The sequence below is a fragment of the Saimiri boliviensis genome, chromosome 7 (genome assembly GCF_048565385.1).
Source record: "Saimiri boliviensis isolate mSaiBol1 chromosome 7, mSaiBol1.pri, whole genome shotgun sequence".
Taxonomy (NCBI): Eukaryota; Metazoa; Chordata; class Mammalia; order Primates; family Cebidae; genus Saimiri; species Saimiri boliviensis.
In genome coordinates this window covers 10,120,903-10,147,548 of record NC_133455.1, presented here as the reverse complement: position 1 = coordinate 10,147,548, position 26,646 = coordinate 10,120,903, and the positions used below count along the sequence as shown (strand labels likewise).

The 26,646-nt window shown below is 47.8% G+C and overlaps 2 protein-coding genes across 2 annotated transcripts; both read right to left on the bottom strand.

The window, feature by feature from the left end:
• Positions 1 to 4,096: 4,096 nt before the first annotated feature.
• LOC101039174 (hydroxycarboxylic acid receptor 2) lies at positions 4,097 to 6,160 on the bottom strand. The gene has a single exon (XM_003932151.4). It carries the CDS (start codon positions 6,075 to 6,077, stop codon positions 4,995 to 4,997), a length of 1,083 nt encoding a protein of 360 aa, XP_003932200.1. The 5' UTR covers positions 6,078 to 6,160; the 3' UTR covers positions 4,097 to 4,994.
• Positions 6,161 to 13,706: 7,546 nt separating this feature from the next.
• On the bottom strand, positions 13,707 to 18,098 carry HCAR1 (hydroxycarboxylic acid receptor 1). The gene has a single exon (XM_003932150.4). It carries the CDS (start codon positions 17,565 to 17,567, stop codon positions 16,536 to 16,538), a length of 1,032 nt encoding a protein of 343 aa, XP_003932199.1. The 5' UTR covers positions 17,568 to 18,098; the 3' UTR covers positions 13,707 to 16,535.
• Between the last annotated feature and the right edge of the window lie 8,548 nt (positions 18,099 to 26,646).

Here is a 26,646-nt window from a genome sequence, read left to right as displayed (position 1 = left end):
AAATAAGTTCCTCCCAAAGTTAGTTTGGTCTGTACCCAGGAAGGAACGAGGACACCTTGGAGGTTAGAAGCAAGATGGAGTCGGTTCGGATCTATTTCACATCACAATTTTCTCAGTTATATTTTTTGCAAAGGCGGTTTCACCCTCACTCCAGGTAAGGCATCGTGGGGCAAGTAAGCGAATGAACCTGGAAAGGGAAGGCGGCTCAGAGAATCAGAAATGAACATGATCTTGCACCCCCGATTTTATGGCTCTAGTCTTAGGGATAATCTCTTGATGCTGGAAAGAGATTGTTGAGAACAGCTGTGAGGAAGTCCTGCTCTACAAAGCAGAGAGTGAACTCATGAACTTCATGACCCCAAGAAGTGGCAGCCCCCCAAAAGAAACAGCTGCAAGATAGGTTTAAAGGCGGTAATGCAAAATAGATGCATATATGATTATGACCACCTTTTTCAACACATAGACACATAGACAGATGTACATACACAAATTCTCTCTTCCTCTTCCTCTCCTTTCACACACACACAAACACATACACAGCAAATGTAGAAGATACTTTCCTTTTTTTTTTCTTTTGTGACAGAGTCTCACTCTGTTGCCCAGCCTGGAGTGCAGTGGTGAGATCTCGGCTCACTGCAACCTCCGCCTCCCTGGTTCACGTGATTCTCCTGCTTCAGCCTCCAGAGTAGCTGGGATTACAGGCGAGCGCCACCACACCTGGCTAATTTTTTTTTAATTTTTAGTAGACAGGGGGTTTCACCATGTTGGTCAGGCTGGTCTCGAACTCCTGACCTCATGATCCACCTGCCTTGGCCTCCCAAAGTGCTGGGATTACAGGCATAAATCACTGCACCTAGCTAGAAGATACTTTCCGATGGCTCAGCCTACGTATCAGACTCTCCCTCCCTCCCTCCCTCCCTCCCTTCCTTATTTCCTTTTTCTCTTTCTTTCTTTCTTTCCTTCTTTCTTTCTTCTCTTTCTTTCCTTTCTTCCCTTCCCTTCCCTTCACTTTCCCTCCTTTCCCCTCACCTCCCCTTCCCTCCCTTTCCCTCCCCCTGGCTTCCCTACCCTCACTGCCCCGCCCCTCCTCTGTTGCCCTGGCTGGAGTGCAGTGGCCTGATCATAGCTCGCTGTAGACTCAAACTCCTGGGCTTAAGTGATCCCCCCACCACAGCCTCTCAAGTAGCTAGGACTGCATGTGTGTGTGCCACCATGCCTGGCCAAATATTTTAAATTTTTTGTACAGAGGAATCTGGCTATGTTGCCCAGGCTGGTGTTGAACTCCTGGGCTCACGTGATCCACCCGCTTTGGTCTCCCAATGTGCTGGGATTACAGGGGTAAGCCACTGTGGCCTGGTGTGTGTCCTTACAGTCTGTGGTTCCATGCACAAGTACACAGTTGTACACATTTTAAAAGAAAACGGAGATCATATTCTGTTTAGAAACTTTTTCATTTAAGAGCGTGATCTTCATCTCAAGTCTTTCACGGTATGGCAGGTCCCGCGCTCATAGTGCTGGCCGTGTTGCTCCTAACTATAGTAGGTTAAGTTCTGATTCCCAAAAGCTATGTTCACCTGAAACCTTAGAATGTGACCTTATTTGGAATAAGGGTCTTTGTAGGTATAACTAAGGTAAAGATCTCAAGATGAGAGCGTCCTGGATTAGGGTGGGTCGTAAAGACAGGCATCTTTATGGCCAAGCATGCTGGATCACAACTGTAATCCCAGCACTTTGGGAGGCTGAGGCGGGCAGATCACTTGAAGTCGGGAGTTCAAGACCAGCCTGGCCAACATGGCAAAACCCTCCCTCTGCTAAAAATACAAAAATTAGCCAGGTGCGGTGGCAGGTGCCTGTAATCCTAGCTACCGCAAGAGGCTGAGGCAGGAGGATTGCTTGAGCCTGAGAGGCCGAGATTGCGGTGAGCCAAGATTATTCCGTTGCACTCCAACCTGGGTGACAGAGCAATACTCTGCCTCAAAAACAGACCCTCCCCCCAATAAAAAGATAGGTGTCTATAAGAAGAGGCGAGGACGCACAGGGGGCCGCCATGTGGAGATAGGGGCAGAGATTCGAGTGAAGTGTCTGCAAGCTGAGGAGCATCCAGGAGTGCCCACAGTCTCCTGAAGCTCGGAGTGAGGCATGAAACAGGTTTTCCCTTAGCCTCCAGATGGAAGCAGCCCTGCCAGCACCTTGATTCTGCCCTTCTAGCTTCCGGATCTGTGAGAGAACACATTTCCATTGTTCCAAGCCACCCAGCGACAGGAAATGAACACACTCTCACCAACCTCATTCTCACCTCGGGGCCTTTGCACCTACCATTCCCTCTGCGTGGCGTGTCTGCCCCCCCCCAGACTTTTGCATTGCTTCCTCTGTTTAGTCATTCATGGCTCAGCTCAAGGTCAATGCCTCATAGAAGCCATCCCAGTCAGCCCAGCCCCAGTTGCTTTTTATCCCCGTTGTCTCATATCACCAGAGTCGTGACACCCATCCCCATCCCAAGGCCCCTTTTGACTCCTGCCTGCCTCCTCACCTCAAAAGGCAGCTTGATGAGGACGGTGGTTGCCTTGTTGCTTGTTCTGTTTCCACCACCCAGAACAGTACCTGGCACACAGCTGGTGCTTAATACATAAACCTGATGGAATGGGGCCGAGTGCAGTGGCTCACACCTGTAAACCCAGCACTTTGGGAGGCTGAGGTGGGCAGATCACTTGAGGGTCAGGAGTTAGGGACCAGCCTGGGCAAGATGACGAAAACCTGTCTCTACTGAAAATCCAAAAAATTAGCCAGGCGTGGTGGTGCGTGCCTGTAATCCCAGCTACTCAGGAGGCTCAGGTGGGAGAATCGCTTGAACCCAGGAGGTGGAGGCTGCAGTGAGTCAAGATCACATCACTGTACTCCAGCCAGGGTGACAGAGCGAGACTCCTCTGTCTCAAAAAACAAAAAACTGATGGAATGCCTGAATCAGTGAATGACCATGAGTTGTGGAATACTCCCAACCACCTCATCCCCTGAAAGAATCGAAGATTCACAACCAGGCTTCCCACTGACTCATGCCTCTGAGGCCGGGGGAATCCCTCTTTTCCACTGAGCTCATCCCTGACAGCTGTTCCTCTTTAAGGTGATTCTTGCTTTTGGGTTTTTACTTCTGCATGTTGCTTGGTGATACAGACAAGCAAACTGCTCTGAAAGCACGGAAGTAATTCCAGAGCGTCCACCTTTCTTCATTGACTGCCATTTACCCAGAGCTGGGAGCCTGTCTCTTATCTGTGTTCATGTCAGGAAGTTGAAGCAAGCCTCGTCTTGCCAAAGAAGCAAGGAGTGACAGAGTTGGAAATGAAATCGTAACAGAAACTTGGACCGATCACAGGCTCAAACCAGTACATCTCCTTTTCTTCTTCTAATTGGGAACTGAAACCATTCCATAGGAAGCTCACTCTTCCCCCTTCTACGGAAAAATATTCGTCTGGCTTGATTCCCTTTTCATGTTATTATTATTATTATTATTTGAGATGACATCTTGCTCTGTCACCCAGGCTGGAGTGCAGGGGCACCATCTTGGCTTACTGCAACCTCCGCCTCCCCGGTTCAAGCAATTTTCCCTCCCCCAGCCTCCCCAGTAGCTGGGACTACAGGTACCCACCACCACAACCAGCGAGTTTTTCTTGTATTTTTACTAGAAACAGGGTTTTGCCATGTTGGCCAGGCTGATCTCAAACTCCTGACTTCAGGTGACCCACCTGTCTCAGCCCCCACAAAGTGCTGGGATTACAGGTGTGAGCCACTGCACCCTGCCTTGATTTCCATTTTAATGCACAAATACTAACAGCAGTGTTCACCAAACTCTAACAAGACGTAAGTGCTCTTGCAGTCATATCTGTAGTATCCTTCCAAATTATTTTTAATGCCAGCTCTTTCTTTGTCCAGACAGGTGTAATTTCTGCTTAGTTGTTTCATGATGTCGCTCAGTGTCTGTGTGTCTTTCTTACTTTGCAGCGTAGTTTTCTACCAGGACATAGTTAACAACCCATAAAGGTCTCTGCTTAAGTAAGAAGTCCATTTCTGTGAACCATAACCCAGACATAGCAACACCAGACTGTGTCTCCTATCAAAATTTATTGAAATGATAGATTTATGGGAAGTAAAGAACACAAGCAAATGAACCGGGAGGAATGACCCCCCCTCCAACCATTGGGCAGCAGCACATTGCCCTGTTAATGGTAAAAGTAAACAGAGGTGGGAAACAGCTTTCTATCCTGAAGCCCTTTTAACTGCTCAGCCCTCCAATTAGTATAAACAAGAGAGGAATGGATTAGTCGATGGTTGACAAGCAGCAATGCCATTTCCTTTCCTTTCATAATACTGTTTAGCTCAGTACCTTCTGGGGCTAATCCCCTGTTACACCCACTGGAAACACAGATATTAACCAAAGCACGTGAGTCTCTTCGCTGAGTCCATTTCTGCTAATGCTTGGCTGAAAGATGAATTGGTCCACGGAAGCCAGGTGACCTGCTATTGGCTTGTTTAATGATGCCTGGGCTCCCTGCAGGAGCAACATAACTCCCTCCAATCTCAGCTCCCCTCATCCCTGCTGGAGCCCACAGGCAGGCTAGATATCACCCCAGGAGCTGAGAACCCTCCCAGTCTCAGGCAGGTGAGGGAAGAAGGCCAACAAGGCACAAGTGGATCTCTGGCTCCAACTCTGCTCAGCGGAGATGCTGACTATGTGCCCATCTTTGGTCCTGCAAGCATGAGAGATTAAGCAAAAATTTCAGATGCCTAGAAGCTTTACTCTCTGTTCCCCCAAGATTCCTGCGGTCACACCTTGCAACCAGCCTCCCACTCGTCTGCCGCAGTTTCCCTAAATCGGATTCTCTGAATCTGGAAGTTCCAGGAAACCTTAGGCCGAGTCCAGTGACGCCACTCGATGCAGCAGCCCACCTGTTTCTCCAGAGATCCTGGTTCTTGGTGACAATGTCCCTTCTTAGCATGGTTATTTAACGAGACGCTGGGCCCAGATAAGAGGGGCTCCACGGCTCTCCGGAGTCAGCCATTAAGGCCTCTGGGGCGCCTCTGGTTGTGGTTGGATCCCCCGTGAGCTCCACGCTGGTGCTGCGGTTATTATCCGGTTCACCTGTCGTCGTCCTCCGGAGGCAGCGGTTGATCAAAGTGGAGAAGAAGTTGGGAAAGGATGGGCTGGAGAAGTAGTACACCAGGGGGTCCAGCATGCTGTTCATGTAGGTGAAGCTGAGCGTGATGAAGAACGCCAGGTCCACTGAGCGGTACGCTTCACAATTCTGTGTGCCCAAAGTGTGCAGGAGCCAGTAGATGCGGATCCGCACAGCCACGCTGGGAAGGAAGCAGATGACAAAGACGATGGCCACCACCGTGATGAAGGTGATGGCTCTCTTGATCTTGGCGTGCCGATCCATTTGTCTCTGCCGCAGGCTCCAGATAATTCTGGCTGAGCAGAACAGGATGATGCCCAGGGGCAGAAAGAACTCCAGGAGGAACATGGCTTCGTGCCACCGGAAATTCTGGCAGATGCTGAAGCTGCTGCACAGATATGCATTGCCGTTCGGGATCAGCATCTTCTTGTACAGGAGGTGGACTGTCAGGCCAATCGTGATCCCCCACAGAAAGCAAGAGATGATGGCTGCTGTCCGATTGGAGATCTTGTTGAGGGCATGGTGGGGATGGACCACCCGGAAATACCTGTCCACCGCCACCACCGTGAGGAAGATGATGCTGCCCTGGCGGTTCATGGCCAACATGAAGAGCATCAGCCGGCAAGGGATATCCCCAAACTTCCAGTCCCAACGCCTCACATAATTGTCCATCAGGAACGGCAGGCAGATGATCAGGAGAAAGTCAGCCACCGCCAGGTTGAACAGGAAAATCCGGCTGGATTTCCAGGACTTGAGGTGGAAACAGAAAATCCACAGGGCAAGGCCATTGCCCAGAAGCCCAAAGATAAACTCCAGCCCCAACACCGGCGGCAACACATTGGAAATAAACTTATCTCGGAACACACAGCAGTTCTTCTGGTTTATTTCCAGAAAGTGGTCCTGCCGATTCATGAGTGCAGCTAGTTGGTCTGACGGGGCGCCTCCCCGGGCGAATGCTCCAGCAAGGAGGTGTGTGTCTGAGTGGTGAACGTGTGGTTCCACCGCCTGCCTTTATGTCATGTCAGGGTGTTGAAATAGATGACTGAATGGTTACCAGGAAACTACGAAATCCCTTAAAAAAAAAAAAAAAAAAGGCCAGCAAGGCTCTTATGCAACCTGCTGTTTGCATAAACAAGTAATAAAAATCCCCTGGGCAGACAGGAACCCACGAAATTTGTTAAATGTAAAGGATAAGTTTAGGCAAGCCGACTGTCATTTGAAAATTACCGAAACATGAAGGACATCCCTTTGGAAGGCTGGTTGCCTGTATGCTAATTGAGTACTCAACATTGCAGAATTAATTCACTGTCATTTGCTTGGCTTATATAATAATACAACAGCAATAGCAAGAATAATTTTCTGTGTCGAACAGTGAGGTTTTCCAGAAACACTAAGAATTAGCATGAAAAATGAACAGGCATACGACATAAACAGGAGCAGACATACGATTTCTTTGGAAGTGTTGAGAAGACAGTAGTCACCTGTTTGATGACAGACAGGTTGAATTTGACCACTTTTTCTATGTCCCCTCTCTGTACAAACATGGATTGCCTTTCCACACCAGAACGCTGCCATTTTTCTCCAGTTAGGAAAAAAAAAAAGCCTGCTTGAAGTATAATATTTCACAAGATGTTTAAAAACTTGAGCCCAGTTTCAGTGGCATGTTAAAATAAGTTGGGTTTTTTGTTTGTTTATATTAGATTTTGATATGCTTCTGTGCTCAAGTGATTTATTTTTAAGTATGTGATTTTTTTTGTGTGCCAAGTTTGTGCTACAAATTTGTTTTTCTGTGTTGTTCTTCATGAAGAGGGGTACCTTAGGATAGAGCATGGGATTAGTACCCCGTAAGCTCGCTGTTCTAGATGGCCCAGGAAACTGGTCAGTAGCAAACTTGGCCACAGGTCCCTGAAACAAACAAAAAAACTGGATGAAGTCTCTAACTTGTTTTATGTCCTTGGGAGCTTAGTATGTGATTTTCTTTTAATGAATTTTATTTTTTAGGGTAGTTTTAAGTTCACAGCAAAATTGAGCAGAAAGTATGGACAGTCCTTATACTCTGTCTCCATAACACAAAACCTCTCCAACTAAGTACGTAATTTTTTTTTTCTTTTTTTTTTTTTTGAGACGAAGTCTCACTCTGTCGCCCTGGCTGGAGTTCAACAGCACAATTTAAGCTCACTGTAGCCTCCGCCTCCCGGGTTCCAGTGATTCTCCTGCCTCAACTTCCCAAGAAGCTGAGACTAAAGGCATGTGCCACCATGCCTGGCTAATTTTTATATTTTTAGTAGAGATAGAGTTTCACCAAGTTGGCCAGTCTGGTCTCTAACTCCTGACTTCAAGTAATCTGCCTGCCTTGGCCTCCCAAAGTCCTGGGATTACAGGTGTGAGCCATCACGGTTGGCCATAAAATGTAAATGTACTTCTTTAGCTGCAAACCCAGGTTCAATAATAGGAGCTTATAGACTCTTCACAGTAAACTAGAGTCAGGATGACCTAATATTAGATTCCTATAGAACTACAAGTACCTGACGATGATCCAAGTGAGATGATGATGATGATGATGAAGAAGATGATGGCGATGACACCTGCATTATGGAGATGTCATGTGTCGGACCCCATGCTCAGTGCTTTTACAGTCAGTAGCCTGTTTCACCCTGACTGTAGCCCATAGGAAGGTATTATTATTACTGATTCTGATTTCAAAATGAGGAAAGTGAAGCTCAGAGAGGGTGATAAAATATTCAGAGCCACCTAGCTCATAAGAGCATAGCTTGAGGCCGGGCGTGATGGCTCACGCCTGTAATCCTAGCACTTTGGGAGGCTGAGGCGGGCAGATAACTTGAAGTCAGGAGTTCAAGACCAGCCTTGGCAATATAGCCAAACCCCGTCTCTACAAAACATACAAAAAAATTAGCCAAGCATCCTAGCAGGCATCTGTAGTCCCTTGGGAGGCTGAGGTGGGAGGATCACCTGAGCTTGGGAAGTCGAGCCTACTGTGAGCCAAGATCACGTCACTGCACTCCACCTGGGTGATAGAGTGAGACAGTGTCTCAAAAATAAAAGAAAAAAAAAAGAGCAGAGCTTGGATTTGGATCTGGCAGTGACTTCAAAGCCTGTGTCCCTAACCATTTGCTATACTGCCTCTTACTATGTTATTGCCTTGTCTGTAGGGTTGAAGATCTTGCTCAGAGTGTGGTTGGGATGGAGGTTGTACTATTCAGGCTTTAGTGAAATGATTGGCATTTGTTTCTTGTCCTTGCTGCCTGTGAATACTATGCTTCCTTCCTGGAATGAATGTGGACACCATTCAATACCATTCATAAAGTAATCCTAAGGGCCATTGTTAACTAAGAGTCAGAAAAATCAGTAGCAGTTATTTCTAGAAACTGAAATTTGCAAGGGACTCTCCCTTTCCAAGTTTCCCATTTCATAATATTTTGGGTTTTTTTTCTTTAAACAACAGTCATGAATAAAATTAGAAAAGAACAACCAAGGCTGAGTGCAGTGGCTCACGCTTGTAATCCCAGCACTTTGGGAGGCTGAGGCGGGTGGATCACGAGGTCAGGAGTTTGAGATCAGCCTCAATGAAACTCCGTCTCTACTGAAAATACAAAAAGGCCGGGCGCGGTGGCTCAACCCTGAAATCCCAGCACTTTGGGAGGCCGAGGCGGGTGGATCACGAGGTCAAGAGATCGAGACCATCCTGGTCAACATGGTGAAACCCCGTCTCTACTAAAAATACAAAAATTAGCTGGGCATGGTGGCGCGTGCCTGTAATCCCAGCTACTAGGGAGGCTGAGGCAGGAAAATTGCTTGAACCCAGGAGGCGGAGGTTGCTGTGAGCCGAGATCGTGCCATTGCACTCAAGCCTGGGTAACAAGAGCGAAACCCCGCCTCAGAAAAAAAAAAAAAAGAAAAAGAAAATCCAAAAAATTAGCTGGGCATGGTGATGCGTGCCTATAATCCCAGCTACTCAGGAGGCTGAGGCAGGAGAATCGCTCTAACCTGGGAGGTGGAGGTTGCATGAGCTAAGATCATGCCACTGCACTCCAGCCTGGCCAACAGGGCAAGATTCTGTCTCAAAAAAAAAAAAAAAAAAAAAAAAAAAAAAAAAGAACAACCATAGTCCAGGCACAGTGGCTCACGCCTGTAATCCCCATACTCTGGGAAGCTGCAGTAGGCAGATCACAAGGTCAGCAGTTCAAGACCAGCCTACCCAATATGGTGAAACCCCATCTCTACTAAAAATACAAAAATTAGCCAGGTGTGGTTTTGGGTGCCTGGAGTTCCAGCTACTCAGGAGGCTGAGGCAGGAGAATCGCTTGAACGTGGGAGGTGGAGCTTGCAGTGACCAAGACTGCGCTACTGCACTCCAGCCTGGGCGACAGAGCGAGACTCCGTATCAAAATGAAATAAAAAAGGGAAAGAACAACCACAAATAAGTTTGTACAATGACCTGGAGCTCTGGGTATGTTCTGGCTCTCTCATTATCTAGCTGTGAAACCTCAACCCCTCACCTCCTCGTGTGCTCATGAGGAATTAGCTGATCTTCGAGCTTCCTCCCAGCTCTCACACTGCATGATTCTAAACCAAAGTTCGTGACTCCTCGGGCGGAATCTAAACTGCAGCCTCGTTGGATTCTGGTGCCTGCGATGGAATTTCCGGTCTTCCCACTGCACCGTGGGCATGTGTTGTCTTGCTTGTGTCCTTCTTTTATGTGTTTACTATTTTTTTTCTTTCGAGTGCATGAGTTATACAGAAACTTGTTTAATGAATCATTGCAAGAGCGAAGGCAGTAATCCCACCGCATTTTGTAGAAACTCCACTTAAAATTTATGACTCACCCAGTCGAATCTCCATGCCTGGTTATCTTATGACAACTTGAATATGTGCCACTAAACTGGATTGCACCATTGTAAAAATTAATAGTAACAGTATTGCATTGTACTGAGAGATTTGCATATGTGATCTCCTTTAATCCTCACAAAAACCCTGTGATAGATGTGTTATTATTATCATCATCATCTCCATTTTACAGACTGAGCAACTGAGGCTTCAAGAGGTTAAGTAATTAACTATATCATGTCTTTGAACTAAGCTGGGATTTTTGGTTTTATTTATTTATTTTTTCTTTAACTAGAGATAGGGTCTCACTGTGCTGCCCAGTCTGGTCTCGAACTCCTAGGCCCAGGTGATCCTCCTGCCTCGGCCTCCCAAACTGCTGGCATTACAGGTGTGAGCCACCACACCCAGCCATAGGATTTCTGTTTTAATTATCTATTGCTGCATAACAAATTGCCAAAAAATGTAGTGGCTTAACACAACCTCCACTGTGTCATCTCTCATGGTTCTCTGGTTTGGCTGGCCTCAGCTAGACGCTTCTCATTTGGAGATTCTCAGATGGCAGCTGGGGTAGAGTCATACAGATGCTTAAGCAGGACACTGGGACACCCAGGCTTCTCTCTGTCTCCACAGAGCCTTGACACCTCTCTACATGGTGTCCCTGTGGCCTCTCTGTGTGGCCCCTCTATATGACATCTACATACAACCTCTTCATGGAGTAGTCTGGACTTCGCAAATGGGCATGCTCAGGGCTTCTGGAAGCACACAGGCAGACCTTCTTAATGCCTGAACTTGCAAACCCTCGATCATCACCTCCACCGGATTCGATCAGGCAAAGCCAATCACAGAGCCAGTCCACATTCCACCAGGAAGTGCCGCCTAAGCAGGGGAGCACCAGGTGGCACAGTGCATTGGGGCTATTCTGGGAGACTCACCACTGCAGAGTGTAGATAACACCGAGTTGGGATAACATTGAGTTGGGAACCTTCCAAAAAAAATAGCAAAATTAGCTGGGCATGGTGGCACATGCCTGTGATCCCAGATACTTGGGAGGCTGAGGCGGGATGATTGCTGGAGGCCAGGGTTTCAAGGTTACAGTGAGCCGAGATGATGCCAGTGTACTCCAGCCTGGGTGACAGACCAAGACCCTGTCTCAAAACAAAACAAAAAAAGGCCAGGCTCTGTGGTTCGCGCCTGGAATCCTAGCACTTTGTTAGGCTGAGGTGGGCAGATCACAGCACTTTGGGAGGCTGAGGCGGGCGGTTTATGAGGTCAGGAGATCAAGATCATCCTGGCTAACATGGTAAAACCCCGTCTCTACTAAAAGTACAAAAAATTAGCCAGGTGTGGTGGCACGTGCCTGTAGTCCCAGCTACTTGGGAGGCTAAGGCAGCAGAATCGCTTGAACCCCGGAGGTGGAGGTTGCAGTGAGCCAAGATCGTGCCATTGCACTCCAGCCTGGGCAACAAGAGTGAAACTCCATCTCAAAAAACAAACAAACAAAAAAACAATGACAAAAGTGGCCGGCCCGGTGGCTCACATCTGTAATCCCAGCACTTTGGGAGATCGAGGCAGGTGGATCACAAGGTCAGTTGTTCAAGACTAGCCTGACCAACATAGTGAAACCCCCATCTCTACAAAAAATACAAAGAATTAGCCAGACATGGTGGTGAGTGCCTGTAATCCCAGCTACTTGGGAAGCTGAGGCAGGAGAATCACTTGAACCTAGGAGGCGGAGGTTGCGGTGAGCTGAGATCGTGCCACTGCACTGCAGCCTGGGTGACAGTGCAAGACTCAGTCTCAAAACAAAAACAGAGAGAGAGAAAGAGAGAGAGAGAAAGAAATCTGAAAGTCTATTCGTGACTCTTTTGCCACATTAAGGGTTAGAATAGACAATAGACCTTTCACTCCTCTGCTGACCTCATGGCTTCACCTCTTACCAGGTGGTCACAGCCCCAGCCTGGACTTTTCATTCCTGCTCTCTTGGTCTTCCTGCACTTCCCAGTTTGCTCTTTCTCACCTCTCTACATCCGCCCGGAATACCCTTCCCCACTGTGTCCCTGGTGGCTTCCTGTCCATCCTTCAGAGCCAAGTTTGCAAGCGACTTCCTCTGAGAAGCCTTCCCCCATCCTCTAAGACAGGAGTGAGGGCCCTGGATTCTCCTGTGGGACCCTGTGTGAAAGTGACCAATGCAGGGTCCCACAGGATTATTTTATAATTTTATAATTTTATCATATTTTATTTTATTTTTTATTTTATTTTATTTTATTTTATTTTTGAGATGGAGTTTCGCTCTTGTTACCCAGGCTGGAGTGCAATGGCGCGATCTCGGCTCACCGCAACCTCCGCCTCCCGGGTTCAGGCAATTCTCCTGCCTCAGCCTCCTGAGTAGCTGGGATTACAGGCACACGCCACCATGCCCAGCTAATTTTTTGTATTTTTAGTAGAGACGGGGTTTCACCATGTTGACCAGGATGGTCTCGATCTCTTGACTTCGTGATCCACCCGCCTCGGCCTCCCAAAGTGCTGGGATTACAGGCGTGAGCCACTGCGCCATGCCTTTATTTTATTTTTGAGACAGAGCCTTGTTCCCCCAGTCTGGAGTGCAATGGCGCGATCTCGGCTCACTGCAACCTCCGCCTCCCAGGTTCAAGTGATTCTCCTGCCTCAGCCTCCCGAGTCGCTGGGATTACAGGCACCTGCCACCACACCTGGCTAATTTTTTGTATTTTTACTAGAGACGAGGTTTCACTGTATTGGCCAGGCTGGTCTCAAACTCCTGACCTCTGATCTGCCCACCTCGGCCTCCCAAAGTGCTGGGATTACAGACAAGTGTCACTGTGCCTGTCCAACATTTTGGTTTTAATAAAGGGTAAGGAAACCCATTCTGCGAATAGACCAAAACTGAAAGTTTTACCACGATCAGCACGAATAAAAGATACCTCTTTTTTCCACATCATCCCTATAGACTACCTGGCCCCCAATAGCTCTTCCAGCTTTCATGTGACTTTTCCTGAAAGACTCTAGAAGGAGTAACAAGGAGAAAGAATCGCTTGGACCCAGGAATTTGAGATGAGCCTGGGCAGCATAGTGAGACCCCATCTCTACAAATAATACAGAAAAATTAGCTAGACATGGTGAGGCGTACCTGTGGCCCCAGCTACTAAGGAGTTTGAAGTGGGAGGATCGCTTGAACCCAGAAGTCAAGGCTGCAGTGAGCCATGATTGCACCACTGCACTCCAGCCTGGGCAACACAGTGAGACCCCATCTCACCAAAAGAGAGAGAAAGAAAGAGAGAGAGAGAGAGAGAGAGAGAGAGAGAGAGAGAGAACAAGACATGTAAATCATTCATGTTCCTGTTTCAGATAGTTTAAACGAAGTATTGTCAACAAAGCTATACGCTTCTTCTTTAAGTCTTCCAAAGAAACTTCTTGCTAAGATGTATTTTTCGTCACATTCTGAGAACTTAAAAAGGGAAGCAAATTTAGAATCAAGGCTGTATTTCAGTTTGGGTTTGATTTTTCTCTCTGTTTGTATATGCTGTTTTTGTGTGTGTGTGTGTGTTTTTTTTTTAGTGAGAACCTCTGCCTGCTTGCCATGCAGGTCTGGATATTTTAGCTTTTTTTTCCCCTTGGAGGGCAAAGTTACACGGTTCCTTTGACCTAGAGCCACATACAGGACACAGGTTTGCTTTCAGAATCCATTTTTATTATGATGAAGCAACAAAAGAGCAGCAGTCTGGGGAATAATTCTAAGAATAGAACTAAAAGCAGAAGTGTGGGTTTTCACAGATCCCTATCAGGAGGATGTATGACTCTTTAATGCTGATATGAATTCTTGCCTTCCCTCTTCACCAGGTAACTGAGAGGCAGGGGAATTCAGGCGTGAAAACAGAGCAGCAACTTAAGGGCTCTAAACCCCAAAGGAAATTGCTTCTTTGCCTCCGTTTCTTTATGTGTAAAACGTGTTAATATCATAAGTCATAATATTGAGCACTTACTGCCAGGCTCTGTACTTAAGGCTTTACATGCACTTTAGCATTCATTCATTCATTTACCAAACATTTACTGAGCACCTACTATGTGCAGGTCCTCTTTTAGGCATTGGGTATATAACAGTGAACAAAGTTCCGATGCTTCAGGAATGTACATTCATTTAATCTGCCCAGTGACACATTGAAGTTGTATTATAATTATCCCTGTTTGACAGACGAGAAAAATGAAGCTACAAGTGGTTAAGTAGAATCTGCCAGGCTGGGTGCAGTGGCTCATGCAGGTAATCCCAATACTTTGGGAGGCCAAGATGGGAGGACTTTTTGATGCCATGAGTTTGAGACCAGCCTGGGCAACACAGTGTGTGAGACCTCGTCATGGCTATACTCCCAACTATTCGGAAGACTGAGGTAGGAGGATTGCTTGAGCCCAGGAGTTTGAGGCTGCAGTGAGCAATGAGTATGGCACACACTCCAGCCTGGGCAATACAGCGAGACTCTGTGTCTGAAAAAACAATCTGCCTTAAGATCACAGGTCTAGTACATGCTTGAGCTGAGATTCAAACTTAGATGCATCTAACACTCTGTGGCCCGTATTTTTCATCACTAGGCTGTGCAGTGCCTCTGAAAAAAGGAACAATAGGGACAGCCTAAAGAGTTGTTTTTTGTTTTTTGTTTTTTGTTTTTGAGATGGAGTCTCACTCTGTCATTCAGGCTGGAGTGCAATGGTGCAATCTCGGCTCATGGCAACCTCCACCTTCCGGGTTTAAGCGATTCTCCTGCCTCAGCCTCCCAAATAGCTGGGATTACAGGTGCCCACCACCGCACCTGGCTAATTTTTGTATTTTTAGTAGAAATGGGATTTCACCATGTTGACCAGGCTGGTTTCAAACTTCTGACCTCAAGTAATATGCCTGCCTTGGTCTCCCAAAGTTCTGGGGTTACAGGTGTGAGCCACCACGCCCAGCCTTACAGGGGTGTTTTGAGGCCAAAGAACTAGAAGTTGGCAAAGTTCTTAAGTGGGGAGAGTACCCTGGGCATTTGAGAGAGTATAAACTAAGGAGTTGAGAACCATGTTCACCACTTTGCAGCTTGAGAAAGGAGCTAGAGTTGACCTGGACTGTTTCCCCCTAATTCAGGGTAGGGGCAGCTTGTCATTTCACAGAGTCCTCTGTTTTGAGTGGTCCAGGTACAATTTGGGAAACTCCTGTGCCTGAGGGAAACTTGCAATAAGGACAACATTGATATTCACACAGAAAAGGTCTAGAAACTATATTCCATAAAAGGATGACAGTTCTTAAATTCTCTGTCCCCAGCCCCCAAAACACTTCACTGTCACACAAGAGTTGACTAATGACTCTCTGGCAAAAATTACACAGTATAGTGCCTGCCACCAAATACAAATTCAGGAAATACCTGGAGAAGAAATAAATGAATAATTTCAATTCGCAGTCACATAACAAGTCATCAAAAGCAATTGTGTTGGACTCAGCATATGGCACTGGAGAAGCCAGGGCTGGGGAACAGATCCCTCAGCACCTGGCTATGAAACACAAACGTGAAGAAGGTCAGGGCAGACGGTTTTGCTGTTGTTCTTCTTGGGCTACTGGGAAGTCACAACAATCACACAGAAATGTAAAGAGGGGACCCAGTAAAGATGAAAATTAATAGGATCAATACATCCCAATCTAAAGAGCCTCATTTGGCCTGAAATAAAAAGTATTGACTTAGTCTGGTTCCTGTTTCCCGAGATGAGAAATGATTTAAGCTCAGAGGATAGGAAGTATTGCTAACTGCCCCCCACTCCCTCATAGGAAATACTGCTAACTGTCCCCCTCCACCCTCTAAGAGGGAGAATATCACCCATTTAAACACATACACCCATTTACTTAGCGGTTTAAAATTACACGGGGGAGACGGAGCGTAGTGGCTCACTTCAGTAATCCCACCACTTTGGAAGGCCGAGGCAGACGGATCACCTGAGGTCAGGAGTTTGAGACTAGCCTGGCCAACATGGTGAAACCCTGCCTCCACTAAAAATACAGTACAGGGCCTGGTGGCTGGAGCCTGTAATCCCAGTTACTCAGGAGGCTGAGACAGGAAAATTGCTTGAACCCAGGAGGCGGAAGTTGCAGTGGGCCAAGATCATGCCACTGTACTCCAGCCTGGGTGACAGAGCAAGACTCCATCTCAAAACAAAAACAAAAACAAACAAAAAACATTACACAGGGGGTGTGCGGTTCCTAATGCCCTCCCAGTACACACGGACTCCACTCCAGGCACATTCAGTCCCCTGCCATTGTAATCAGATAAAATGCAGTCAACTCACTTCAATCAACTGGAACCTCCCCAAAAGGTACAGTTATGTGAATTTCATTTCCGACAGAATGAGAAGGATGCAGCTCATGTGTGTGAAGCCATCTTGCAATAAGAAAGGGGAGTGGCAATTTCAAAGCCCCCAACCCCTTAGCATGAGTTAACTCTAGGTCACCACTCTGTCTTCCTCAACCCTGTGGGTCTGTTTGTTCAGCGCCACTCAGCGCATTTGGGGATCCCACTGCCCGTCAGACAGGGTTTGGAAACTATTTGCCACACTGATGGAACTCTTGCAACCGAAGCTCGAAACTGGCATCTCTTCCAGCCTTTGTGTTTTCGAGTGTCCTGGCTGCTTGGGTTTCAGACTGCAGATTTTGAGCTTCTTGTAGAATCTGGGAAACCAGGGGCTTGAAAAATAATACACCAGGGGATCCAGCATGCTGTTCATGTAGGTGAAGCTGAGGGTAACGTGCAGGGCCACATGGACAGATGGATCGCAGGCACTCGAGGGCACTGTCCAGAGGAAATAGAGCCTGGCAGACACGCTGGGCAGGTAGCATGTGATGAACACAACCGCCACCACCATGATGAATCGGGTCGCCCTCTTCATCCGAGCCTGTCTGGCCAGCTGCTGCCTCTGCCTCAGGCTCCAAACGATCTTGAAGGAGCAAAATAAGATGATGCCAAGGGGCAGAAAGAACTCCAGCTGGAACATAATGTCGTGCCAGCCATTGGCGGACTCCATGATGAAGCTCTCACAGGAGACGGCTGTGTCTTGCACACAGAGATGGTTCTCCAGCAGAAGATACAGCGTTCCCAGAATGACCAGGGTCCACAGGGCGCAGACGATGCCAGCTGCCTTCCGGTTGGAGATGGCGTTCACCGCGTGGTGGGGATGGACCACTTTGAAATACCTGTCCACCGCCACCACCGTAAGGAACACGATGCTCCCGGCCCGGTTCATGGCCAAAGTGAAGAGCCCCACCCGGCAGGGAATGTCCCCCAAAGCCCAGTGTCTACGTCTAAGGTAATAGTCTGTCCGAAAAGGCAGGCAGATCATGAGGAGGAAATCAGCCACGGCCAAGTTGAAAAGGTAAACAGTGCTTGGCTTCCAGGTCTTCATGTGGAAGCAGAAACCACACAGGGCGACCCCATTGCCCAACAAGCCCAGCACAAACGCCACGATGAGCAGCGGCGGCATCACCTGGGAGATGGCGTCCCCCTCGATGTGGCAGCACGATCCGTTGTACATGGCGGGGACAGAGCGAGTGTCCGGGTGCGGAGCAGCCCAGGGAGTCCCCACAAAGGCACAGATGCTTATCTGAGCGTCACCACTCACCTAGCTGCTGCGTGTCTGACCTCATCACCCAGGACGCGGGTTCTGCGAGTGTGGGTTGGATGCTGCCACAGCACCGAGAAGAGAAACTTCAGCCAGGAAATGAGAGACCCAGGGAGGTCCTGCCTCTGGAGCCCGGCTCACAAGCCGCCTGCCTCTCCCAGAGGCGAAGCCTGCAGCCGGACGAAGCTTGGAAATGCATGCAATTTAGCCAAAGTGGTCATTTCTGGGAGGCGGCGGGCTGCGGGGCTCCGATGAGCTTCGTGCAGTGGAGGAGCCGTTGGGTCCAGCTCCAGATAATTTTTATTTTCAGCTTCGCCCTTCCTCCTCGGAGTCCGAGCTGGAGAGCACACAGAGCTGCCCAGAAGGCAAGAAAAAAGCTTGTTTGTCCTCCCTCCTGGTGGAGAAATCCAAACATTTGCTGGAGTCGTTCTGGGTCCCTGCCTTTGCTTCCCTCCCCTAACCTTTGCCTGACTGCCTCGTCCTCTCCCTCATCCCACGGGGCACTCCCAAGCGGTGCCAGAGAGGGGAGGCTTTGCTCTGCAGCTCCTCCGGGCCATTTCCTGTGCCCAAAAATACCCCGTTCAAAAATTGGAAGAGTCTGCGGAGAAAACAGTTCTAATCATGATACTTGATGGGTGTGAGACACATTCCTCGACGGGAGTCACCTTTCCTCCCCTCCATTCCCACCTCCCCTCCCTTTGCATCCTTCCGTGAACCCAAGCGGCCAGTTGCACAAGCAGCAAGACCATGAAATAGATCCAAAGCCCACTTCTCATACGTCTGTCTCCATGAAACGGCCTCTTTGGGAGCCGGTTTCCCCCTCTGCTGGGAAGCAGAGCCTAGAACTTTCACAAGATTTAGCTCTGAGTTTCCACTGGCTGCTGGAGAGAGCCAAACACCATGAGATTTACTTTTTAAATTTCAATTATGTGCTGAGCCCATCCATTAAAATTGCCCCCTGGGAGCGGATGAGGACTGGAGGAGTTGGTTAAGGAATCTATCTCTAAAGCAATCGTGAGTAAAATTAGACTGCACCGAAAACTGGAGTCTTTGCTGAAATGTCCTGTCCTTTGGCTTTCAGGATTATCAATCTGCCCTGTGCCTTTCAGCTTCCAGTTTAGAAAATGGGGTAAAAGTGTGGCGCCGTGGCTCGCACCTGTGATCCCAGCATTTTGGGAGGCTGAGGTGGGTGGATCACTTGAGGTCAGGCGTTTGAGACCAGCCTGGCCAACATGGTGAATCCTCATCTCTACTAAAAATATACAAAATCAGCCGGGTGTGGTGGCACGCATCTGTAATCCCAGCTACTCGGGAGGCTGAGGCAGGAGAGTCGCTTGAACCCGGGAGGTGGAGGTTGCAGTGAACCAAGACTGCGCCACTGCCCTCCAGCCTGGCGACAGAATGAGACTCCATCTCAATTTAAAAAAAGAAAGAAAAAGAAAATGGGGTGGAAAAGACGGGGTGCATTGAAAGAATGTATCTGTCTTCTAGGTGCACATTGAAGCTAAATTCTTCCCAGTGGATGCTGGACTCCAAATGTGTCCACCAACATTCTCCCCTGCCTCGCCCTAGCACAGACTGCGGTCACCTCCCACCTGAACTGTTGAAACAATTTCCTAACTGGTTTCCCTTCCTCTCATCTATTTCCTGTAAGCCGTCTTCCACATAACAATCTGATTTTTCTTTCTTTTCTTTTCTTTTTTTTTTTTTGAGATGGGGTTGCCCTCTTGTTACCCAGGCTGGAGTGCAATGGCAGGATCTTGGCTCACCACAACCTCCACCTCCCAGGTTAAGCGATTCCCCTGCCTCAGCCTCCTGAGTAGCTGGGATTACAGGCATGCGCCACCATGCCCGGCTAATTTTACATTTTTAGTAGAGACGGGGTTTGTCCATGTTGATCAAGCTGGTCTCAAACTCCCAACCTCAGGTGGTCCATCCACCTTGGCCTCCCAAAGTGCTTGGATTACAGGGATGAGTCACTGTGCCTGGCAGCAATCTGATTTTTCTAAAGCACAGATATGATCATATACCTTTTTTCACTTAAAAATCTTCACTAGCTCTCTTCAATCTGCCAAGGCGCCAGAATGATGGCCTGTGGACCATATCTGGTTCAAAGCCCAGCCTGGCTTGGCCCATATATTTTTAAAACCTGGTGCCATTCTGTAAAAACCTGGATGTCTGTTGTCTCTTTGAACACTGGAAGATCTGGCCACACTGGACCAACACTCCCACATGGCAACAATCAACTGGAGCTGAGAGTGGCTGTCTGGCATAGACAGAGAATGAGCACTACTGTTTGCCACAGTCCCCACCACTCCCTATTGCCTTACATCTGGTTGTCTTTCCTCATTAGCATGTCTAGTCTCCGTGGGATTTTCAGTTTGTTATCTCTGCTCTAGGTTAAAGATTCCTTGGATTGATGTACAAGGTCCTTCACAGGAGGTTCCAGACCTACCTTTCCAGTATCATTTTCCTGCCACTTTCCTCCATCTACTCTACTCGCTAGTCTCATAACTTCTAATAAATAAGCATGTCTGTCAAACATGTACCTCTAGTTTCCCCACAGTCCAGGAGTTCTTTGAAGAAAAAGTTCATACTCTTGGCCAGGATGACTAACTCCTACTTTTCTCTCTCTCTCTTTTTTTTTTTTTTTTTTCTTTTTTTGAGACAGGGTTTGGCTCTGATTGCCCAGGCTGGAGTGCAGTGGCACGATCTTGGCTCACTGTAGCCCCAACATCTCAGACTCTCACCTTAGCCTCCTGAGTGGCTGGGACTATGGGCGCATGCCACCATGCCCAGCGAATTTTTTGTATTTTTTTGTAGAGATGGGGTTTTGCCATGTTGTGCAGGTGTCAAACCCCTGGGCTCAAGTGATCTACCCACCTTGACCTCTCAAAGTGCTGGGATTACAGGTGTAAGCCACCGTGCCAAGCCTAACTCTTACTTTTCATGACAGCTCATAGTAAACACTTTCATTCTGTGGGCCTTTGTGATTCTGGGAGAAGGCGTAATCTAACAGGGGTAACTATGGTAGGCTACATACCCCAATATGAGGCTAGAGGGGTAACCCTGAGTACTTCATCTGCTTAGCACGAATTTTTCAACAAATGGAAAATATTCTTCATTCTCCATTCCCAGATACTGTTGGGATTCTTGTAAACACAAATACTTCCCTTTTCCCCACATGACTAACACCTGCCTTTCTTTTCTAACTCCTTTGTCTTATTAAATCACCTTCCTCTCTCTGTTTTTTTTTTTTTTTTTTTTTTGAGACTGTAGAATTAGCTGGAAGTCAGAGGATTAAGGAAGAAAAAACTGGTATCTATTCCTCTGAAAGTCTATTGGTTTTTTGGTTTGTGTGTTTTGAGACAGAGTCTGGCTCTGTCGCTAGGGCTGGAGTGCAGTGGCCCAAATGCAGCTTACTGCAACCTGTGCCTCCCGGGCTCAAGGGATCCTTCCAACTCAGCCTCACAAGTAGCTGAGACCACAGGCATGCACCACCACACCTGGCTAATTTTTGTATTTTTTGTAGAGACAGGGTTTCGCCATGCTTGCCAGGCTGATCCCGAACTGCTGGGTTCAAGTGATATGCCTGCCTCGGCCTCTCAAAGTGCTGGGATTACAGGTGTGAGCCACTGTGCCTGTCCCAAAAATCTACTGCTTTTTCACATACAATCTGATCTTATTCTATCCCAGGGCTTCAGGAATATGCTGCCTCTCTCTTCTTGGACTTCCTGCTCAAGATCATGCTCCAGTGCCCTATTCTTTTGTGCATCAAATTTAGATCTATGTAGGCTGGCACAGTGACTCACCCCTATAATCTCAGGACTTTGGGAGGCTGAGGCAGGCGGATCACTTGAGGTCAAGAGTTTGAGACCAGCCTGGCCAGCATGGTGAAATCCCATCTCTACTAAAATGACAGGAATTAGCCAGTCATTGTGGGGCATGCCTGTAGTCCCAGCTACTCTGGAGGCTGAGTCACAATAATTGCTTGAACTCAGGAGGTAGAGGTTGCAGTGAGCCAAGATTGCACCACTGCACTCCAATCTGAGCCACAGAGTAAAACTCTGTCTCAAAAAAAAAAAAAAAAAAAAAAAATTGTCCAGGTGCCTGTAATTCCAGCACTTTGAGAGGCTGAGGAGGGCAAATCACCTGGGGTCAGGAGTTTGAGACCAGCCTGGTCAACATGGTGAAACGGCAGCTCTACTAAAAATACAACAATTAGCCAGGCATGGTGGCAGGGGCCTGTAGTCCCAGCTACTCGGGAGGCTGAGGCAGGAGAATCGCTTGAAGCTGGGAGGCAGAGATTGCAGTGAGCCGAGGTCATGCCATTGCATTCCAGCCTGGGCAACAAGAGTAAGACTCTGTCTCAAAAATAAATAAATAAATAAATAAATTGAAAAAGTATTTCAAAATAGATCCAAGATCTAGATATAAAAGCCAAAACAACAAAACTCTTAGAAGAAAACATAGGTAAAAGCTTAATGACACTGACTCTGGCAATCATTTTTGGATATGACACCAAACACACAAGCAACAGAAGAACAAATAGATAAATCGGACTTCATCAAAATTTAAAACCTTTGTGTCTCAAAGGACACTCACTATCGACAGACGAGGTGAGGTCAGGTGAAGTGGCTCACACCTGTAATCCCAGCACTTTGGGAGGCCAAGGCAGGTGGATCACTTGAGGTCAGGAGTTTTCGGCCAACCTGACCAACATGGCAAAACCTCGTCTCTACTAAAAATACAAAAATTAAGCCGGGCGCGGTGGCTCAAGCCTGTAATCCCAGCACTTTGGGAGGCTGAGGCGGGTGGATCACGAGGTCAAGAGATCAAGACCAACCTGGTCAACATGGTGAAACCCCGTCTCCACTAAAAATACAAAAAATTAGCTGGGCATGGTGGCACATGCCTGTAATCCCAGCTACTCAGGAGGCTGAGGCAGGAGAATTGCCTGAACCCAGGAGGCGGAGGTTGCGGTGAGCCGAGATCGCGCCATTGCACTCCAGCCTGGGTAACAAGAGCGAAACTCCGTCTCAAAAAAAAAAAAAAAAGGAAAGATCCGGGTGCAGTGGCTTATGCCTGTAGTCCCAGCACTTTGGGAGGCTGAGGCGAATGGATCTCTTGAGCCCAGGAGTTAAGAGACCAGCCTGGATAACATGGTGAAACCCTGTCTCTACAAAAAATACAACATTTAGCCAGGCATGGTTGTGGGCACCTGCAATCCCAGCTACTTTGGAGGCCGAGGCAGGAGAATCGCTTGAACCTAAGAAGTGGAGGTTGCAGTGAGCCAAGATTGTGCCCCCGAACACCAACCTGGGCAACAGAAGCAGATCCTGTCGCAAAATACATATATATTTATTGAAGCAACCTCTAAAGTGCTTTTCTAGATAATTCAGGACATCTAAAATGAGGAAGAAGTTATCTGTCGCCCGGAGGAGAGTGTTGAGCCGGAGAAATAAGACAAGCAACAGTAGTCATCCCTTCTTTGCCGGGGAAACGGTCCAAGACCCCAGTGGATGCCTGAAACTGCTGACGGCACCCAGCTTACGTGCCCTGTGGGTTTCAGATCTGGGAACCAAGGCAGCTACTAAGTGACCACCAGGGGAGTAGCGTCTACAGGGTAGATATGCTGGGAAAGAGAGGATTCACATCCCGAGTAGGGATGGTGGGAGACTTCACTATGCTCCTCAGAATGCTGTGCCATTTAAAACTTACGTTTGTGGCCGGGCGCAGTGGCTCAAGCCTGTAATCCCAGCACTTTGGGAGGCCGAGGCGGGTGGATCACGAGGTCAAAAGATCGAGACCATCCTGGTCAACATGGTGAAACCCCGTCTCTACAAAAAATACAGAAATTTAGCTGGGCACAGTGGTGCGTGCCTGTAATCCCAGTTACTCCGGAGGCTGAGGCAGGAGAATTGCCTGAACCCAGGAGGCAGAGGTTGCGGTGAGCCAAGATCGTGCCATTGCACTCCAGCCTGGGTAACAAGAGTGAAACTCCGTCTCAAAAAAAAAAACCAAACAAAACTTATGTTTGTTTCTGGAGTTTTTCACTGAATATTTTTGGGCCGTGGCTGACCACAGGTAACTGAAAACCCCGGAAAGCAAAACCACAGATAAGGAGGGCCTAGGATACATACCAATAAAGGAAAACAAATAGATGACATGGTTTAAAGCAATTATTTTCCAAAATGAATCATACACACCACACATAAGTGAAATGCTATTAGGTGATACAGAGTAATGTATACACATATTTTATTTTATTTTGTTGTATGAGACAGGGTCCCATTCTGTTGCCCAGGCTGGTGTCAGTGGCATAATCTTTGCTCACTGCAGCCTCAACCTCCTGGGTTCAAGTGATTCTCCTGCTTCAGCCTCCCAAGCAGCTGGGACTATAGGCATGTGCCACTGTACCCAGCTATCTGGGTTTTTTAAATTATTTTTTGTAGAGACAGGTCTTGCCATTTGCCCAGGCTGGTCTCAAACTCCCAGGCTCAAGTGATACTCCCACCTTGGCCTCCAAAAGTGCTGGGGTTACAGGTGTGAGCTACCACACCCAGCCACATATTTTAATTTCATAGGTATAACTTTACTTTAGGCCAGGTGAGGTGGCTCACGCCTGTAATCCTAGCACTTTGGAAGTTCAAGGTAACTGACTGAGCTCAGGAGTTACAGATCACCTGGGCAACATGGTGAAACCCTGTCTCTGCTAAAAGTACAAACATCAGCCCTGGCATGGTAGTGGGCACCTGTAATTCCAGCTACCCGGGAGGCTGAGGCATGAGAATTGCTTGAACCCAGGAGGCGGAGGTTGCAGTGAGGCAAGATTGTACCACTGCATTCCAGCCCAGGTGACAGAGCGAGACCCCATCTCAAAAAAAAAGAAAAATTTCTAGGAGAACAGAAGAAGGAACAGACATTTCCAGACAAAGTGAAGAGCATGGGACAAGTAAGACTGTAGCACATCTACGGAACATTTGAGGCATTTGGAATTTGGAGTCCATACCAAGGAAACACAAAGAGCGGGCCGTTTTCCAGGGGACCTTGAATTCAGGGGCAGAAGGAGACGGAAGCAAGTGGCATTGTAGAGGACTGGGGGAAAGGCTGAAAGAGAGAAAAGGAAAGCCCATTGCAGTCACGTAGGAATTCTTCAGGCTCAGGGCCTTCGTATGCTGTTTTCTCTTTCTGGAGTTTTCCGTGGCGAACTGCCATGGTGATGTTATCAGGGAATGAGGCCCTTCAGATAACTGAAGCCCACTCTCTTAAGCAGCAATAGGTTAAAAAACAGTTTCCCATTCTCATCCTCAGATTCCACATCAAAGGGAACTGTTAGCACCATCCACCATATGGTTCAAGCACTACCATTATTCCCACTGATTCCAGGCCCACGCAGAATCTGCAGTCTACAGACTATACATCATTTATGTCTCTGTGCACATTTCTGCCATTTTGGCTGGCCTAAGGTCTTGGAGGAAAGCAACTGCCTCCTGATGGGCCCCCTGCCTCCCGTCTGGCTCCTCCTCCGACTCATTCTCCAAAACCCACATCTGATGATGTCACTCACCTAGTTTAACACTCCGGTGCCTTCTCGTTGTCCTTAGCAGGGAATTCAGCATGGCAGACAAAGCAGTGCAGGAACTGGCCTCAGCACCTCCAGCGTGAGTCATAACTGCGATGGTATGCAAAGGCCATCTTCCAGGGAGCCCTGGAGACACTCTGCCTTTGCTCCTAGGGCTGGCTAACTACTCTTTTGTAGGCCTCAGCCTAGACCAGCATCTTCCAATAGAACTTTCTACCATGATGGAAATATGCTGTGATATGCATGCAGCCACTGAGCTCTAGAAATGGAGTGATAGGAACTGAGTTTTTAATATTATTCAATTTCAGGCCAGATGCGGTGGCTCACCCCTGTAATCCCAGCACTTGGGAAGGCTGAGGTGGACAGATCACCTGAGGTCAGAAGTTTAAGACCAGCTTGGTCAACATGGTGAAACCCCATTTGTACTAAAAATACAAAAATTAGCCGGGTACAGTGGCAGGTATCTCTAGTCTCAGCTACTCAAGAAGCTGAGACAGGAGAATCACTTGAACCCAGGAGGTGGAGGTTGCAGTTAGCTGAGACCACAACATTGTACTCCAGCCTGGGTAACAAGAGTGAAACTCCATCTCAAAAACAAATAAACGGGCTGGGCACGGTGGCTCACGTGATGGTGGTGCACGCCTGTAGTCCAAGCTACTTGGGAGGCTGAGGTGGGAGAATCCCAACACTTTGAGAGGCCAAGGCGGGTGGATCACCTGAGGTCAGAAGTTTGAGACCAGCGCAGCCAACATGGTAAAACCCTGTCTCTACTGAAAATACAAAAATTAGCCAGGCATGGTGGTGTGCACCTGTAATCCCAGCTACTCAGGAGGCTGAGGTGGAGAATCACTTGAACCCAGGAGGCAGAAGTTGCTGTGAGCTGAGATCGCACCACTGTACTCCAGCCTGGGTGACAGAGCGAGACTCTGCCTCAAAAAAACAAACAGACAAAAATACACTGTGTGTGTGTGTGTGTGTGTGTGTGTGTGTGTGTGTGTATTTTTGTCTGTTTGTTTGTGTATATATATAATTTAAGTTTAGTTAACTGAAAATTTACCAGCCTGGGCAACAAAATGAGACCCCCATCTCTACAAAAACTAGGAAAGTTTAGCTGGGTGTGTTGGCACACACCTCTAGTCCCAGCTACTTGGGAGGCTGAGCTGGGAGGATCACTTGAGCCCAAGAGGTCGAAGCTGCAGTGGGCTGTGATTGAACCACTAAATTCCAAGCCAGGTGACACGGAAAGGCCCTGTCTCAAAAAAATTTTTTAAATAAAATAAAATAAATAAAACATAAAAGCCACATGCGGTTTGTGGCCACCATATCAGCAGCTCAGTAGACCTCACTTCCCCACGGCTCTGAAGCCTGCTGTGACTCTCTTCCTCTAGTCTGGGTTAGGCCTGCTCC

Bases quoted from the DNA above. Each gene is read 5' to 3' on its own strand.
- HCAR1 (XM_003932150.4), bottom strand. From the start codon at position 17,567: ATGTACAACGGATCGTGCTGCCACATCGAGGGGGACGCCATCTCCCAG.
- LOC101039174 (XM_003932151.4), bottom strand. From the start codon at position 6,077: ATGAATCGGCAGGACCACTTTCTGGAAATAAACCAGAAGAACTGCTGT.